Source organism: Telopea speciosissima, chromosome 10 (genome assembly GCF_018873765.1).
Source record: "Telopea speciosissima isolate NSW1024214 ecotype Mountain lineage chromosome 10, Tspe_v1, whole genome shotgun sequence".
Taxonomy (NCBI): domain Eukaryota; kingdom Viridiplantae; phylum Streptophyta; class Magnoliopsida; order Proteales; family Proteaceae; genus Telopea; species Telopea speciosissima.
This window is the reverse complement of record NC_057925.1, coordinates 58,401,132-58,415,523: the sequence shown is the minus strand read 5'-3', so window position 1 is coordinate 58,415,523 and position 14,392 is coordinate 58,401,132. Positions and strand designations below refer to the sequence as shown.

The following is a 14,392-nucleotide window of genomic DNA, read 5'->3' as shown; positions in this document are numbered from 1 at the left end:
AATATGATCCTTGTCAAAAGCTGGCCTGCACTGATAGGCTCAAATAGAATTAATCAGTTAAAGCTCGAAATCAAATTGACCAATTAATAAACGGCTTGTGCCGGGCGTAGGTTGAGTATTATTCAAGCATTTAGAATGAACGTTTATTGCATTAAGGCGTGTTTGGTTTCAGTATTTCTATTTACAAAACATCAAAATAATAGAAGACACCTAAAAATGATAATGGAGATTTTTTTTTAAATTTTTTTGCTAGTAAAGTATATTGAGCATGTGCGACCCAAATGTAAAGGGTAAAATAGATATTTTCATTCATTTTTAGAAAGACAAGCCCGCCTCCTTTTTCTTCATCTCCCTGCAACGAGATAGAGATTTTGAAGGAACTCGAGAGCAGGGACACCACACGGTTGCAATCGATCTTCCCGGCGAGTGATAACTCGTTCTGGAACTCCCGCTCCCCTGTAATGAGCCGGAATACATAAGCTTGATGGCGATATTCTTGGCCGGAGGTGAAAGAACCACGGTAGATGGAACCGAAGCCCTTCTTCCCTTCCTTGCTCTCATCTTCATCTTTACGGTAAACGTGGTCTTCTTCCGTCAGAAGTGCAGAATTGGAGAGCATTAAGTTCAAAGGTGTATTGGGTAAAATGTAGTCTTGACCTCTCTGCAACTTTTTGTTTCCTTTTCAGTTAATGCTCGTGGTTATGATAAGAATTTAGTGGTTTAATTAAATTGGCTCTGCTTTTAGATAGTTGAATTCATATTTTTTTGAGTTTGGTATTCACGATTTGTTTGGGTTCAGACTTGGGATTGATATTCTCAGCCCTTATAATATTGTTGTTTGCTGCAAAAATGTTTTCGGACAATTCAAGGGTGCAAAGCAGCGAATGTGAACAGAGAGACAGGACGGTGAGGGGAAAGAGACAATAAAGGCAAAGCGTGTGTGAACGCGGTGAAGGATGTTTCTAAGGAAGATACATTTACTTGTTTGGGATTTTTAATGGGTAGGTGCGATGCAAGTGCGACGCCGACTTTGGAAAATTGGGACATGGGGACTTGGAAGCTATGCTCTCTGTCAGGCTCAGATCTCGGCACAAAAGCTAAAGATTAAGGGCCTCTTTGCAACGCAGCGACGGAGGCGGAGGTTGGCGTGACGGCATGGCGGAAGCAAACGAAAGCAACGCTCAAGATGAATTTACAGTTGATTTGGTAAAGAAGATGGGTGAAGGGAGAATTTCTTCACCTATCACTAAAATATATATGGGTCTTGACTCAATTTCTCTACAAATTATTTACACATAAATAGTTATCAAATTTATTTTTCATTGTACAAGCTATTTTGTTTAATAGTTATCAAATACATTTTATTTTTTCATCAAAAATAATTTTTAGTAATAATTTTTCTAAATTAAAAAAAAAAAAAAACAAAATGAAAAATGATATCAAAAAGGCCCTTAGATGCTTTTTCCTTGCAATGAATATGGGAAACATCTGGGCTTGTTCAGCAATGATTCTTTCTAGTGGACTTAAGGAACCAGGGATTCCACAGGTAAAATAATTAGGGTTCTCAACGTGGCCGGATTCTCTAAATTAGGCACCAGAACAAATCAAAAATCAAAATCAAACATCTTGACTTTGTGGTTTTTTTTTTTTTTTGGGTATTCGACTTTGTTGTCATATTCTTCCTTTAATCAATGAATAATACAAAAATCGTAATCATACAAAAGTTATTTTCCATAACAATTGACACCCTTATGAACACTTTTAAGGGCAAAAAGCCGATCAAGTTCACAATGACTTTTTTTATTTGTTGATGAATGAATTGTGGTGGGGAAATCTCTCTCAATCCAGCACACTTAATCTATATTTATACAAACTCTTCTATGAAGTATTTCTTTTTATTTTTAATCCCAATAAATTAAACTCAGTTGATGTTAGAATTAAATATAGATATTAAAGGAATAATGTCACATCAATAATTATGTAATGCATAGTTTATTCATTTTAATATGTACTTATGAATATGATGTAAATAAATAAGTAGATTAAAAGATTAATAGAAAAAATAGTGGAAAAATTGCTATTGAGGGGCAATTTGGGTTCTTTAAAAATCCAGGTGAGAAGGAGAACTAAAAGACTACTTTCTTAAGGAAATTAAAAAAAGAAGTGTTTCGCAGAGGAATTGGGTAAATACAACATAAGTTTAGGGGACCGACAGAAGTTTCCCAAATTGTAATCAATGCATCATCATATCTAAGCAATTTTCAATAGGGGAGGCCTTTATGAATGCTAAAAGAAGATACCCAAATTTAAATTTTGGGTTAGGGTTTCCTAGGCTACTCATGTGAGAGTTATCTTCCATTCCATACCAATCACAACAGAAAATAATTTCGTTGACAAAGAATGCACATGGGGGATCCCCACAGTTGCGTGGGCTGTGGGGATTTTTTTTCCCTTAAACATTTTACGAAAACACTAAAATATTTTTGGGTGAGTGTTTTATGTGGGAGAGCATGGCAGCTTGGCTCATGTGCCCAAACATAGAGGCATGTTAAATGACCATCACGCCCCCTAGACCCCCATGACTAATGTCTATGAGCATTCTTCCATTGGCTGGGGCATAGGTGCAGAGATCACACTCCATAGCATGGCCATGAAGCACACCACAGCTCACCAACTGCACTAGGCAGCTGTTGGTGAAAAAACACTGAAATATATTGAAGGAAAAAGTGTGTACTTCCCTCTTTTCTCTCCGTCTCCTCATTTAATATGTTGATCCCCCTTATCTCTCCTCTTTAAAAATCATCTCCAATTCTCCAATGGTGTAGTGCGGTGCAATTCGGAGTGGAGTTATTGACACCTAATAGAGTGACAGGCGCAACATCCAACGGTTTGAATTCATTGATCCATTTTTTTTTTCTTTATTCTTAAGTTGGCACCGTTAGATGTTGCACATGCCAGGTGTCAACTTCTCCACCCCAAACTATACCATATTGCATTGATTTTTTTCCCACACACTTGACTTTGAATCCCAATCATGGTTTTAAGAATCAATACGGACCAAGACCAATACCGATAAGGATTGGCCAATATGGTATGGCTATGGGGTTTTGGGTTTTTTATGGAAATTTTTTTATCTAGAATCGACCCGTTAAGGCCAATAGGTATCGGTAACAGCCATCATGATGAACTAATTCCATGACCCGGATCACATACCCACACAACTTTACGATGGTTCGTCTCATCGATGTTATGTTTTACGGACCAGGCCTCATACCTGAGCATGGTTCGTGATCTCGGTATCGGCTGGATCGGATTGGATTGGAATCGTCCAAACTCAGGCATATATGACACTTTTGTCCCTATTTTCTTATAAATAAAAAAAGAAATTTATATTTTTATCCCTGTCCGTACAGCTGGATCGGATCAGTATTGGGATCGGTCTCGGTCGATACCGATCCGATCCAGCCAAAATCGGCCAATCCGATAATTACCTCAAACCATGTACCAGAGAGGTCCTTGTGTTCTTAAAACCCGCAACCAAATCAAGAATAAACTATACTCATCTTTGCTTAATCTTAACAATCAAGACTGAAGACAAAACAGTAAAGGAAAACGAATAAAGATACTACAGCCCATTCCTCAACAAACACAAAATTTTAAAACCAACTTATCGATAAACACAAGATTAGAAAACCAAAACAAACCCCAGAAAAGGAGATTTGGGATCATTGAGAGAGACATTCTAGGGTTTTTGGGATCAGATTGCTGGGTTTACACTTTTCACATATGAAGAGTCGTTTGGAACCGATTCTGAGATTAAATCCGAGAGAGAGAGAGAGTATGCATATTTGAATCAAGAACAGTACGGAACTTATATACAGACAGCATCCATAAAGAAATTCCAAGTTTTCACATTGTAAGAGAAACTAAAAAAAAAAAAAAACAGAGCATGAAGTCAACTTACAGCATTTCCAGTTCCCAAATCATCAAAACAGAGACCCAGATTTTTATTTTGGGGGGAAAACAGAGACCCAGATTCAAGCAGAAAAAGGAAATGAGGACAAACCCCAAATAGAAGAGGAGAGAGGGTGGGGGGGGGGGAATTCCCAATCAAAACTTACAAGAGAAAGAAGAAAAATAAACACAAACCATTTCTGAAATTTGTCTTTCACGAGCCCATCACTAAAATCGCCCAATATCAAGAAAGTAGAAACGCAAAGGCACACACGTACATAATCCACTTCAGTTTACAAATCCATCTGAAACGCGTCTCCTTCAAGGAAAAATTGAAGAAATAGAGAGAACAGAAAAGAAGAATGAACAAAGAAGGATACTTAACAAACTGAATTCGCTGTATTATTTTACCTGAGAAGAATAACCTCCATGTACAAAGATACAACTCAAATCAACCAATAAAACCCTAATAAAATCAAAATAGGGGTAAACCTTTTTCCCTCAAAACTGCAAACTTTACAAAGTATAAAAAGGGGTAGACAAACAAAATCAGTAAGATCTGAATCCAATAATAATGAATTAATAATCTACAATTTCTAAATCCGGATACGAAGAACATAAGCCAGGATCCTGGACCACGCGAGCCGAATACGGGGATAGAGTCTAACGGTGTAATCTGTGCTCTGTCTTAGAAGAGTCTCTATCGTCTCCACGAAGAGATTCAAGCTTCGAATCGGTGGAACATAGAGCGTCAAAGGCACCGCGGAGAAAGCTACGGCGAAGAATAACTGCAGCATCTGGTTCTGACCCGCCTAGCGAACCAAACCAACAAAGAGGCAGAGAAGAGAGAGAGAGAAAGAGACGACTTTCTGGTTTGAGAGAGGGGCAGATAAGTGAAGACCTTCGGACAGGCAGAGAAATATACGGCTTTCACTATAACTACCCTTCTTAAAGTTGTATTTATATGTTAATATAAACCAAATAATATTATTTACTGTTCCGCTTATGTTAATAAATTATTTTTGGTATTTGTAATCGTGCCCCTATGCTTAGACAGATTCTAGATCCATCTGTTTGTGGTTTTGTGTTTTTAGAGTTTAACCATTTTGTTGTCTTGAGATTAATGTTGTCACGACTCACGTCACGTTAGAAGGGCCTGGGCACAAGGCGACATCAAATGTTTTATCCGCATCCACATCCGAGTAGTTTTCGGATGGATTCGGATAGTACTTAACGGATACGAATATAAATATGGAACGGATATATTATTCATTTACATGTAAATATAACTTTTTAGATAACTATAGTCTATCTGTATCCGTTTAGTTTTCGGATGGATTTGGATAATACTAAACGAATACAAACACGGAACAAAAATGGATTTCGATTATTCATTTACATCCCTATCTGGTAGTAACCATTTTGATGTGGTGTCTGGCTTTGATACCAAATATTGGTATTTGATTGATGGTCAAATGTTCTTTGTGTCGGGGGCACAAGCTGCGCCCAGACACATGGGATTGGCCAAAATGACCACCCTGCCCTCTGAATGGTAAACCTATGTGTTTGGGTGTAGGCTGTGTTATGGCACAGAAAACAATTGCCTTTGATTGATACATCAAAAGCTCCAAAACTAATGGAACAAATTAAATCAAACCATTTAACCTATTTCATACTAAGTTACTCAATTTAACGCTCATACACTAGATCGAATCCCAGTAGACATGTAACAAGTCGCACTACAAAGATGTTGTCTTGAACTATATCTGTAATTGAATTCATAGAACTTAAGGAAGCATTGTAGATTGGATCAACCCTAAATCACCAAGTATGCTTTTAGAAAGGGAAAAAAAAAAAGATTTATATTTCATAGAAATGTCTACTACTATTTTTTTTTTTTTTTTTAAAGTTCTTTCATGAATTCCACATATATGTGACATATCAGATTAAACCATATTGAATTAGAAAAGATAAATGGGTTGTTAAAGGTTTAACCAATAAGGTTTACTTGATGATGTGATTTTAAGTTTAATTGAGTTAGAAGTTTGGATCATCTATACATACGTGGAGTAATTACACTCCACATACATAAGAAGAAACAACCCACGCAAATTAGGTATATTCTCAATAATTATTCAGCAAGACACGTTCACCATCCTTCTCACACGTCTTCTTCACAATTGTAAAGATAGAAAGTTGTTTAAAGTTTGGCTGAACCGGCTTAGCCTGATAAATAATGACTTAAAATAGCCCTTGTCCTTTAAAGCTGAAAAAGCTTGTGGGGTAGGAATGTAAAGAATCTAGAAGAGCCGGGGTGGGCGATGCAATTTTACAAAAAAAGGGGGTTTTATAGATAAAAATAACAAAGAGTGAAAAGCTGGTGTAGTCTACAGGTATCAGATAACGTTGACTGATGCTAGTACAGTAGCCAATGAAAGGGCAGGTAAAGGCATAGGTTTGGAAGCAATTTTCTATTTCATTCGAGGGTGAATGGTCTTTACGCACAACAGACATTGATTTGTGTCCAGATATAAATATCATGTTAAACTTAAGGGTATAGTAGTTGTTCCCCCTATAATGCACCCAATATTCCTCGTACCCCCTAAGCGGCTCAATATTTCACGTATCATCCTTCCATATTCTATGTACCACCTCTGCTTTACACCCCAAATGCCAGATAGGTCCAATCTGTTAAATACCACCGTTAGATGTTAAAATTTTGACCATTTTACCCTTTGCTCCATTTTCTTAAATCTGAAAAGACTTAAAGATCCTCACTTATTTGTTGCCCTAAACTAATTAAAAATGACAATTTTACCTTTGTTTTATTTTTATAAAGGAAAAGATCTAATTGCCATCATTTATATATTACCCTAATCTAATTTGAAAAGACTATTTTACCCCTAAATATTTGTTTCTTACAACCCCAAAATGCCCTCATCTTCCCCAAATCATCTTCTTTTACATACCCACCACCACCACCAACCCACAGTTCAAACATTTGAACCGTCTTCAACCTCACGCTAAATGATGGTTGCAGAGGCTAGCGTCTGAGTTGGAAAGGGGGAGTGAGAACCTATTGGTTGCGACCAATGTAAATAAGTTGCACCGACCTTTAATTCCATCCTCAACTCTCCGAACTCCAAAAAGGGCTGAGAAGAAGAAAACCCTAAAAATAAGACGTAATAGGAGAAAAAGGCATAGCTTGTGCGTGAATCTCTCTCTTAATCAAGTGGGTTTCACGCTGCTCTGTCCTCCCTTTTTCCCTCTCCTCAATTATTCCAGAGAGTCTCAAACTAGCCTTCTTCCAATTCACTCGAACCTGCAATTAAAAAAAACAAAACACCACAATTAGTCAAATTGAACGTCCCGTGACATTTCACACAACACAACTCTGCCAAACCATTCTTCTCTTTTCACTTTCTCTCAACACAAAACCCAAGTTCTGCAGTTCTAAACTTGAGGAAGAGCTAAGGAATTCAGAAAGAGAAAGCTTCAAGCTTTCAGATTGAGTCAGTCGACATTGGTGACCATATATCCAAGTCTAGAGGAGATTCACACCAACCTCCTCCATCATTGCATCCTATAAAATCGGATCCAAAACGCAAATCGATGAAACGGAGAAATTTCACAAATCAAACGACGATGAACAGATTAGCGTGAGGTTGAAGACGGTTCAGGTGTTTGAACTGTGGTGGCGGTGGTGGGTATGTAAAAAAAGATGATGATTTGGGGAAGATGAGGGCATTTTGGGGTTCTTAGGAACAAATATTTAGGGGTAAAATAGTCTTTTCAAATTAGATTAGGGTAACACATAAATGAGGGCAATTAGATCTTTTCATTTATAAAAATAAAAAAAGGGTAAAATGGTCATTTTTTAATTAGTTTAGGACAACAAATAAGTGAGGGTAATTAAGTCTTTTCAAATTTAAGAAAATGGAGCAACGAGTAAAATGGTCAAAATTTTGGCATCTAACGGTGGTAATTAACGGATTGGACCTATCTGGCATTTGGGATGTAAAACAGGAGTGATACATGGAATATTGAAGAGTGGTACGTGGAATATTGAGCCGCTTAGGGGGTACAAGGAATATTAGGCGCATTATAGGGGGATACGTGTACTTTACCCTACACTTAACCACTCGATCAGTTGGCGTTCTTTTTTCCTTTAAGTTTTTACAACCTTTTTAGGTATGCAAAGGTCTGAAATTGTGAACATTTGGCTAATTTTGTTTTCGATTTAACCAATGGTTTAAAAAGCAGGATTGAATCGACTGATTTCAATGAAATCGATCTAATTCGATCGATCTCTATGCTGAAACTAAGATTAGGATACAGTTTTATGCTCTGAGTGTGGCCAATTTCAATTCTCATTCGATCCCTAAATAGAATCGGCCGAAACTATCCAACTACTGATTCAGATCTTTGCAACTCTTGTACAAACTGATTCCCGCTCAAATCCAATTGAATCGAAATCAATGAAGATCGATTCAGTTGCTAATTCCACTTACTTGAACCATGGACGTTAGGGAAAGAGAAGAGAAAGATGCATTTCTTAGTTATAATTGGTATCATTCCCATGTCAATCTCAATTGATAATAATGTTGATACTAATATGGATCGACGATATGGAGTTAGATCCAGACTGTTTTGGCCCTCAAAATACCGATACCTCGATTTTTTGAACCATTTTACCATCCTTTGTATCGATACCAATATCACAGCTACAATATTGATATTGTATCGGTATCGGTACCAATGATTCCGATACCTTTAACAGTGATGATGGGCTTCCTTCATGTTTATCATTCTTAGCCTTTTGTTTTCAAAATTGTTTTTGGTCAAAAAGGGTTTGCGTGGCCTAATAGAGTCATCAATCCTGACCCAGTCCCACTGTAATACTGTATATTAACTGATCCAAATCCAACCACCAAAACCTTTAATATAGAAATCATGTTTACTTAGGTTGCACCGAAATTGACTTTGTCAAGGATAAAAGAAAACTCAATGGTCTTCTTCTTGTTATCCAAACAGTCAAACACGACCTTTTTCACTTTTTTTAATGCAAAAATAGATGCACACGTGGCAGAAGCGCCCACATGAATCCTACAACATTAATTTTTTAGGTCCCCACCTGTAAGCTGGAGAATGGTCCCCACATAATCAGATGTTTTCCATTACTCGATCCGACTCATAAAAAGAGTTACTACATTAATTTCTTTTGAATCATTAATAAAGAATCTTCTGGAACCAACTGGATTAGACTTAGGCTGCCTACGTGGCTAAATTAAGGACTGGGAAAAAGGATGTAAACACTTGGACTTGGACGGGTTGGCGTGGTGGTGCGTGCAAGTTTCTGCGTTGATGTTGTGGGATTTCTTTCAGCGTTTCAGCCGGTTTTGGTTTTTTCAATAAAGGTTCTAAAACTCGAGTTTCGATTAAGTTTTGACAAGTCAGAAATCAAGTTCGTTTCGATTTCAAACATATCTCGATCAAAATTTGGAATTTTCTTCAAATTAATTCGAATCTTTGTTTCGAGGCCTAAAAGTTTTTTTTTGTCCTGATTCTTATTATGCTACTTATTTTTTATATTTTAAACCTACTCCATGTATTAGTTTCACATAGAGAATATTAAAAATATTACTTGTGGTTTTGATCCAAGTTTGAAATTATATATTGTTCTTAAACATGATATCGAATAAGGTTTGATCAGAACATAACACCTTCAATAGTAATCAATTTAAGCAATCTTACATTTGTTTGAAAGCTTGGATTTGTTAGAAAGCTTTCAAACAAATCCAAGATTGTTTAAATCTAATTTATACTGAAGGAGTTCTGTACCGGTCAAACTTAAATTTGGTGTGCGCGAATGCTGTCAAAATCACTCTGAATGAAAATATTTTTTTGGACATCAAAACAAATGAATATTTTATTACACTTTTGATTTTTAGCAATGTTTTATCATATTAAGATTTATGAAATTTTTAGATTTTAAAAAAAACCCAGCATTAGAACGTTGAAAATTGCACCCACCGTCGAAAATTCAGTTATTGTTTTTGAACTGGGGGTTGATTTTTTTTTTTTTTGGAATTTGATTTTTTAACTATTTTTATTGAATTCAAATAGAGGGTATCTGCGTATTTATGAATAATTTCTTAAGTAAAACATTTACTTAAATGATATTAGCCATAACTAAGTGTCTGGCTTGGTTCCTGACATAAATACCTGTCTATCATAGTTTTGAGTAAAGTTTCCCCAAGTTTCGATGGACATAAGTGTTGAATCTAGAGCAATATGGTCAAAACCATCAGAACCTGGTCGAATATAGGGATTTTATAAAATCCACCTTCAACTCGTCTCGAAAACCTGCGAAACCTAGTTAACTCGGTGGTTTCGGAAGGTTTTGATCAAGTTTTTCTTCCATGGTTTCAACAGATGATACATCTAGAGGTGTTCTGGCTCCTACAAAAAGGGTCTCCCTCTGCGATAGAATTTTTTTTTTTTCTTTTTTAGGTTAAGCTCTACGATAGAAATTTGAAAATCGTACAATAATTACTACATAATGTCGATGTTTTGTATATATTTTTTTGGATGAAAGTTACCTGTAGGGGAAGTCGGATCATTATCCTCTTAGGTTCCCTACCCAGTACAGTTGTCCAATTCCTCTCATAGGGGGTGGAAATGACGACCTAACCCCTGTCCGAACATACTGCCTGGGTGTGGTTAAGCCGTCATTTCCACCCCCCTATGAGAGGAACCGGACAATCAGGCGAGGCAGGGAACCTAACAAGAAAAAAATTCAAGGAAGTGCCGTGCCCATGCTTAGACACAAAGAGGGTAAAATGATCGTCCACCCCCATGAAAGGTGGTAATGACTAATGATTGTCCTGTTGATGCCTTCACGTTTGTTCCCATTGGCCACGTCTGTACACGTAGAGACGATACTCCCCTAAACGGATCTAGATCCTCTCTAGCGCACTTGTGCTCCGGACGGTGTCCAACGCACATCGTGCGGCTGGGGGGGCTTCGATCCATACCACCGCACACATCCCGGTGTAGTGATGTGTGGATCGAGGCCTCCCCAGTCAGACGATGTGCGCTGAACATCGTCCCACACGGGAGAGGATCTCAATCCCCCCTAAACGACATCACCCCATGTTTTTTTTTCATATTTTATTAGTTAGAATCCCCCTTGACCAAACTAATAGAAACTTTTTTTAACATAAAATCAATATAAGAATGATTTTCCCATTATAATGAAGGACACATGGAAGTATTAGGGCCACAAGTTACCATTACCGTGGTCCATGGGGTGACGAGTCTCAGAACCTACACGCTTTTAGTTGGTGGAAACTTAGTTGAAACCCGAATCGAAATCATGTAGTTTTTAAAATCTTGTCTCAAAAATCTATGAAATCGAGATATCTCGATGGTTTCAACAGGTTTCAATCGAGTTTTCTTTCCATGGTTTTAACTAGGGATGTCAACTGGTCGGACTCGGACTATAATTCGGTAATATAATCGAGTTTTAAACGGTGCAAAACCGGGCTATGGGCCTATTTATATCTAAACGGGTTTTAAGCGATACAACAGAATTATAGTTCCACCCCCCCCCCCCCAAAAAAAAAAAAAAAAAAAACTGATATTGTGATATTAAGTTTCAAACAAATCAGATAAGTAATGACAGAATCCAGTTTATCAATGAAACCCATAAAAAAAATCCTACTCGAAATAGATTCCATGGAGTGTCAACAAAATCTAAATTGAAGATAAATTATGAAAGAGAAAAATTTTCAATTGAATAATCTTGTGGACATAATTGAAATAAACATCACCAATCTATCAAAATCAAACAATCCTTGTAAGATTAGGATATTGTAATTAATCCATAAATTCTGAAATTGAAATAAAGAATCTGATAGAACACAAGATCAAGCATAACCACATAGGGAGACCGGGAGAGGGAAGGGGAGGGGAAGTTTACAAGGAAAAGGGTCGGGCTAGGTCGGGCCTAGAATCGATCGGTCAAGTTGGACGTCCGACGGACTAGGACCCCAAAGCAGGACCACCTGATTATTAAACGTGTCGGGCCGGAAATTAATACCTTTACTTGTAAAATTAGTATTTCTAATAAATTCTATCACTGTTTGCTATATTCCTTTTAAGAGTAGAATGAAAATTACTTCCCCTAGAATCTGGATCACATACCCACTAGCATCATGGTTCTAAGTATCAGTATCGGATCGCCTGTATCAGGCAATCCGTATCGGTTCGGACCTTGTCGATACCGATACCGATACCTACCCGATACTGGTGCAGTTGCACAGATCGGGTCTGGTATCGGATTGTAATGTGGTATCGCCAGTTTCAATGATACTCTATCTCAATTCTCAAACATGGTTCCCAATAAATCCCAACCCAAAATGAAATCTCTATTCCCAAGTTTCTTATTCAGTTTTTACATGAGTCTTGAGTCTTGACAAGTTGAGATGTGTCCTGTTTTTTTTTTTTTTGTTTTTTTAATCATATCATGTAGTAATGTAAAATACTCATGAGTACGAATAAATTTAAAGAGTAAAAATGTATTGATGTGTGACACACAGTGTGATCCTCTTAGAAAATGTTAAGAAAAATATATTTTATCTTAAAACAATTTAATTTTCATATTGAATAGGTTTTTTGGAATTTAACCCATTTTCTATATTTTTTTACAAACTTATTGTAATATTTGTTGCATTTTTTTAATATTTCACACAAATAATTTATTTAGTGGATTTTCTGAAACTTTTTTTATAAATTAAAATTTTTTAAAAACAATCGGCCGGTATCAAAAAGGAGACTTGAACTTGAGACCACCTGGTGAGCATGGGCATGAAGCGCACCACAGCTCACTAATTGCACTAGGCAGCTGTTGATAAAATAAAAATAAACCACTAGCATAGTTTTAGTACTACAGTATTGGAAATAGTATCCATCACCGTTGATAGCGATAACAATATGTAACATCAATATCATTTTGAAATCTGAATGATCAACAGTTCAGTTTTTCACCTAAAATCTAGGGTTCATAGTCAATCCATCGAATCGTGTCAATTTAGTATTGTTATTAAGCACGATACCGATACTTAAATCCCTGGCTATATGATTTTGTTCCTTGTATGATTAATTGATGACATGTATCATTTTGCTTTCATAAATGTTCCTCTTTGCACCCTTAATGCCTATCTATATATCTATATAAGGCAATTTATGAAAACAAAAGATACACGTCATCACTTTTTTTTGGGTAACAGATACATGTTATCACTTGTGATCATCAGAATATGAGAAAGAATGCAGTCATCCAATTTTAACATCCTTTCGATCCAAAAAAAGACAATTTCTCTCGCCAAAATCTCTTAACTGTAAAAGAGCCATTATAACTACAGTAACAAAGTTAACTATAGATAAAACATGGGAAGTTAACAGAAGAGAAGACCTGACTGTGAAGATAACAATTAGCTTAGAGAGCAAAGGGTAGTGGGGCGAATCTTGGAGAGCAAGGTTGGAAACCTATTGATCCCAGAGCAAAAACAGAAATTCTCCGATGACACCTCCCCAAATTTCACCTACAAGTGACAAATTTTGAGATCTAGAGTTTAAATCATAGCAGCAAGTTTTTGGTTTTAGAGAAAACCAGTCCGTTCGTGGTTTGTCAAGCTTTACGAGAGAGAGAGAGAGAGAGAGAGAGAGAGAGAGAGAGAGAGAGAGAGAGAGAGAGAGATTTACCTGGACGGTGGAGCGACAGCCTCAGAGATCGTCGAGCTTGAGGTGAGGACTATGACAGCTTGAGGTCTCAACTCGAGTAGAGGTTTCAGGTTACGGTGGATCTTGAGCGTGCGCCAAAGAGATAGATGAGCAATAGAGGGAGTTGGAGGTTAGGGTTTTCGAGGGTTTAGACCTTAGGTTGAGCGAGAGATGGAGATAGCAAACAACTCATATTGCAAGCTCTTATCGAGTAACAGTTTTTGAAAAAAAGCCACAAAAATATAAAAACAAGAAAATTTCGTTATTACAAAAATGTTATTTTAACCATAAATTGTTATAAATTTTGATTTTTGTTATAAAAAACACCTGAAACAAAACAAGTTTATCAAACGTTTTTTCTATGCCATTTGTCTGCAGGGAACATTATTGGCATAGAAACAACAGAAACAACACGTTATCAAACGGTGCCTAAATGTGAAGCATACATGTTCGAGTAGGCGATCAGGGCCTTCCCATACACATTTGTTCTAGTAATTGGAATCGGCAACAGAATCAGTTTATTTTTAGGTTGCACCAAATTGTCCGTTTCTATCGATCCACTCATGATTTCTTGAACTGTACCTATGCTTCATAGGAGCAAAACTCTGACCAAATAAGACCGGATAATTCGATCAACCAAATGGATATTGGT

At 36.9% G+C, this 14,392-nt stretch overlaps 1 protein-coding gene across 1 annotated transcript; it reads right to left on the bottom strand.

Moving 5' to 3' along the window:
- Window positions 1-4,453: 4,453 nt before the first annotated feature.
- On the bottom strand, window positions 4,454-4,841 carry LOC122642872. The gene has a single exon (XM_043836477.1). It carries the CDS (start codon window positions 4,749-4,751, stop codon window positions 4,551-4,553), a length of 201 nt encoding a protein of 66 aa, XP_043692412.1. The 5' UTR covers window positions 4,752-4,841; the 3' UTR covers window positions 4,454-4,550.
- Window positions 4,842-14,392: the final 9,551 nt, after the last annotated feature.

Excerpts from the sequence above, each read along its gene's own strand:
- LOC122642872 (XM_043836477.1), bottom strand. The coding sequence starts at position 4,751 with ATGCTGCAGTTATTCTTCGCCGTAGCTTTCTCCGCGGTGCCTTTGACG.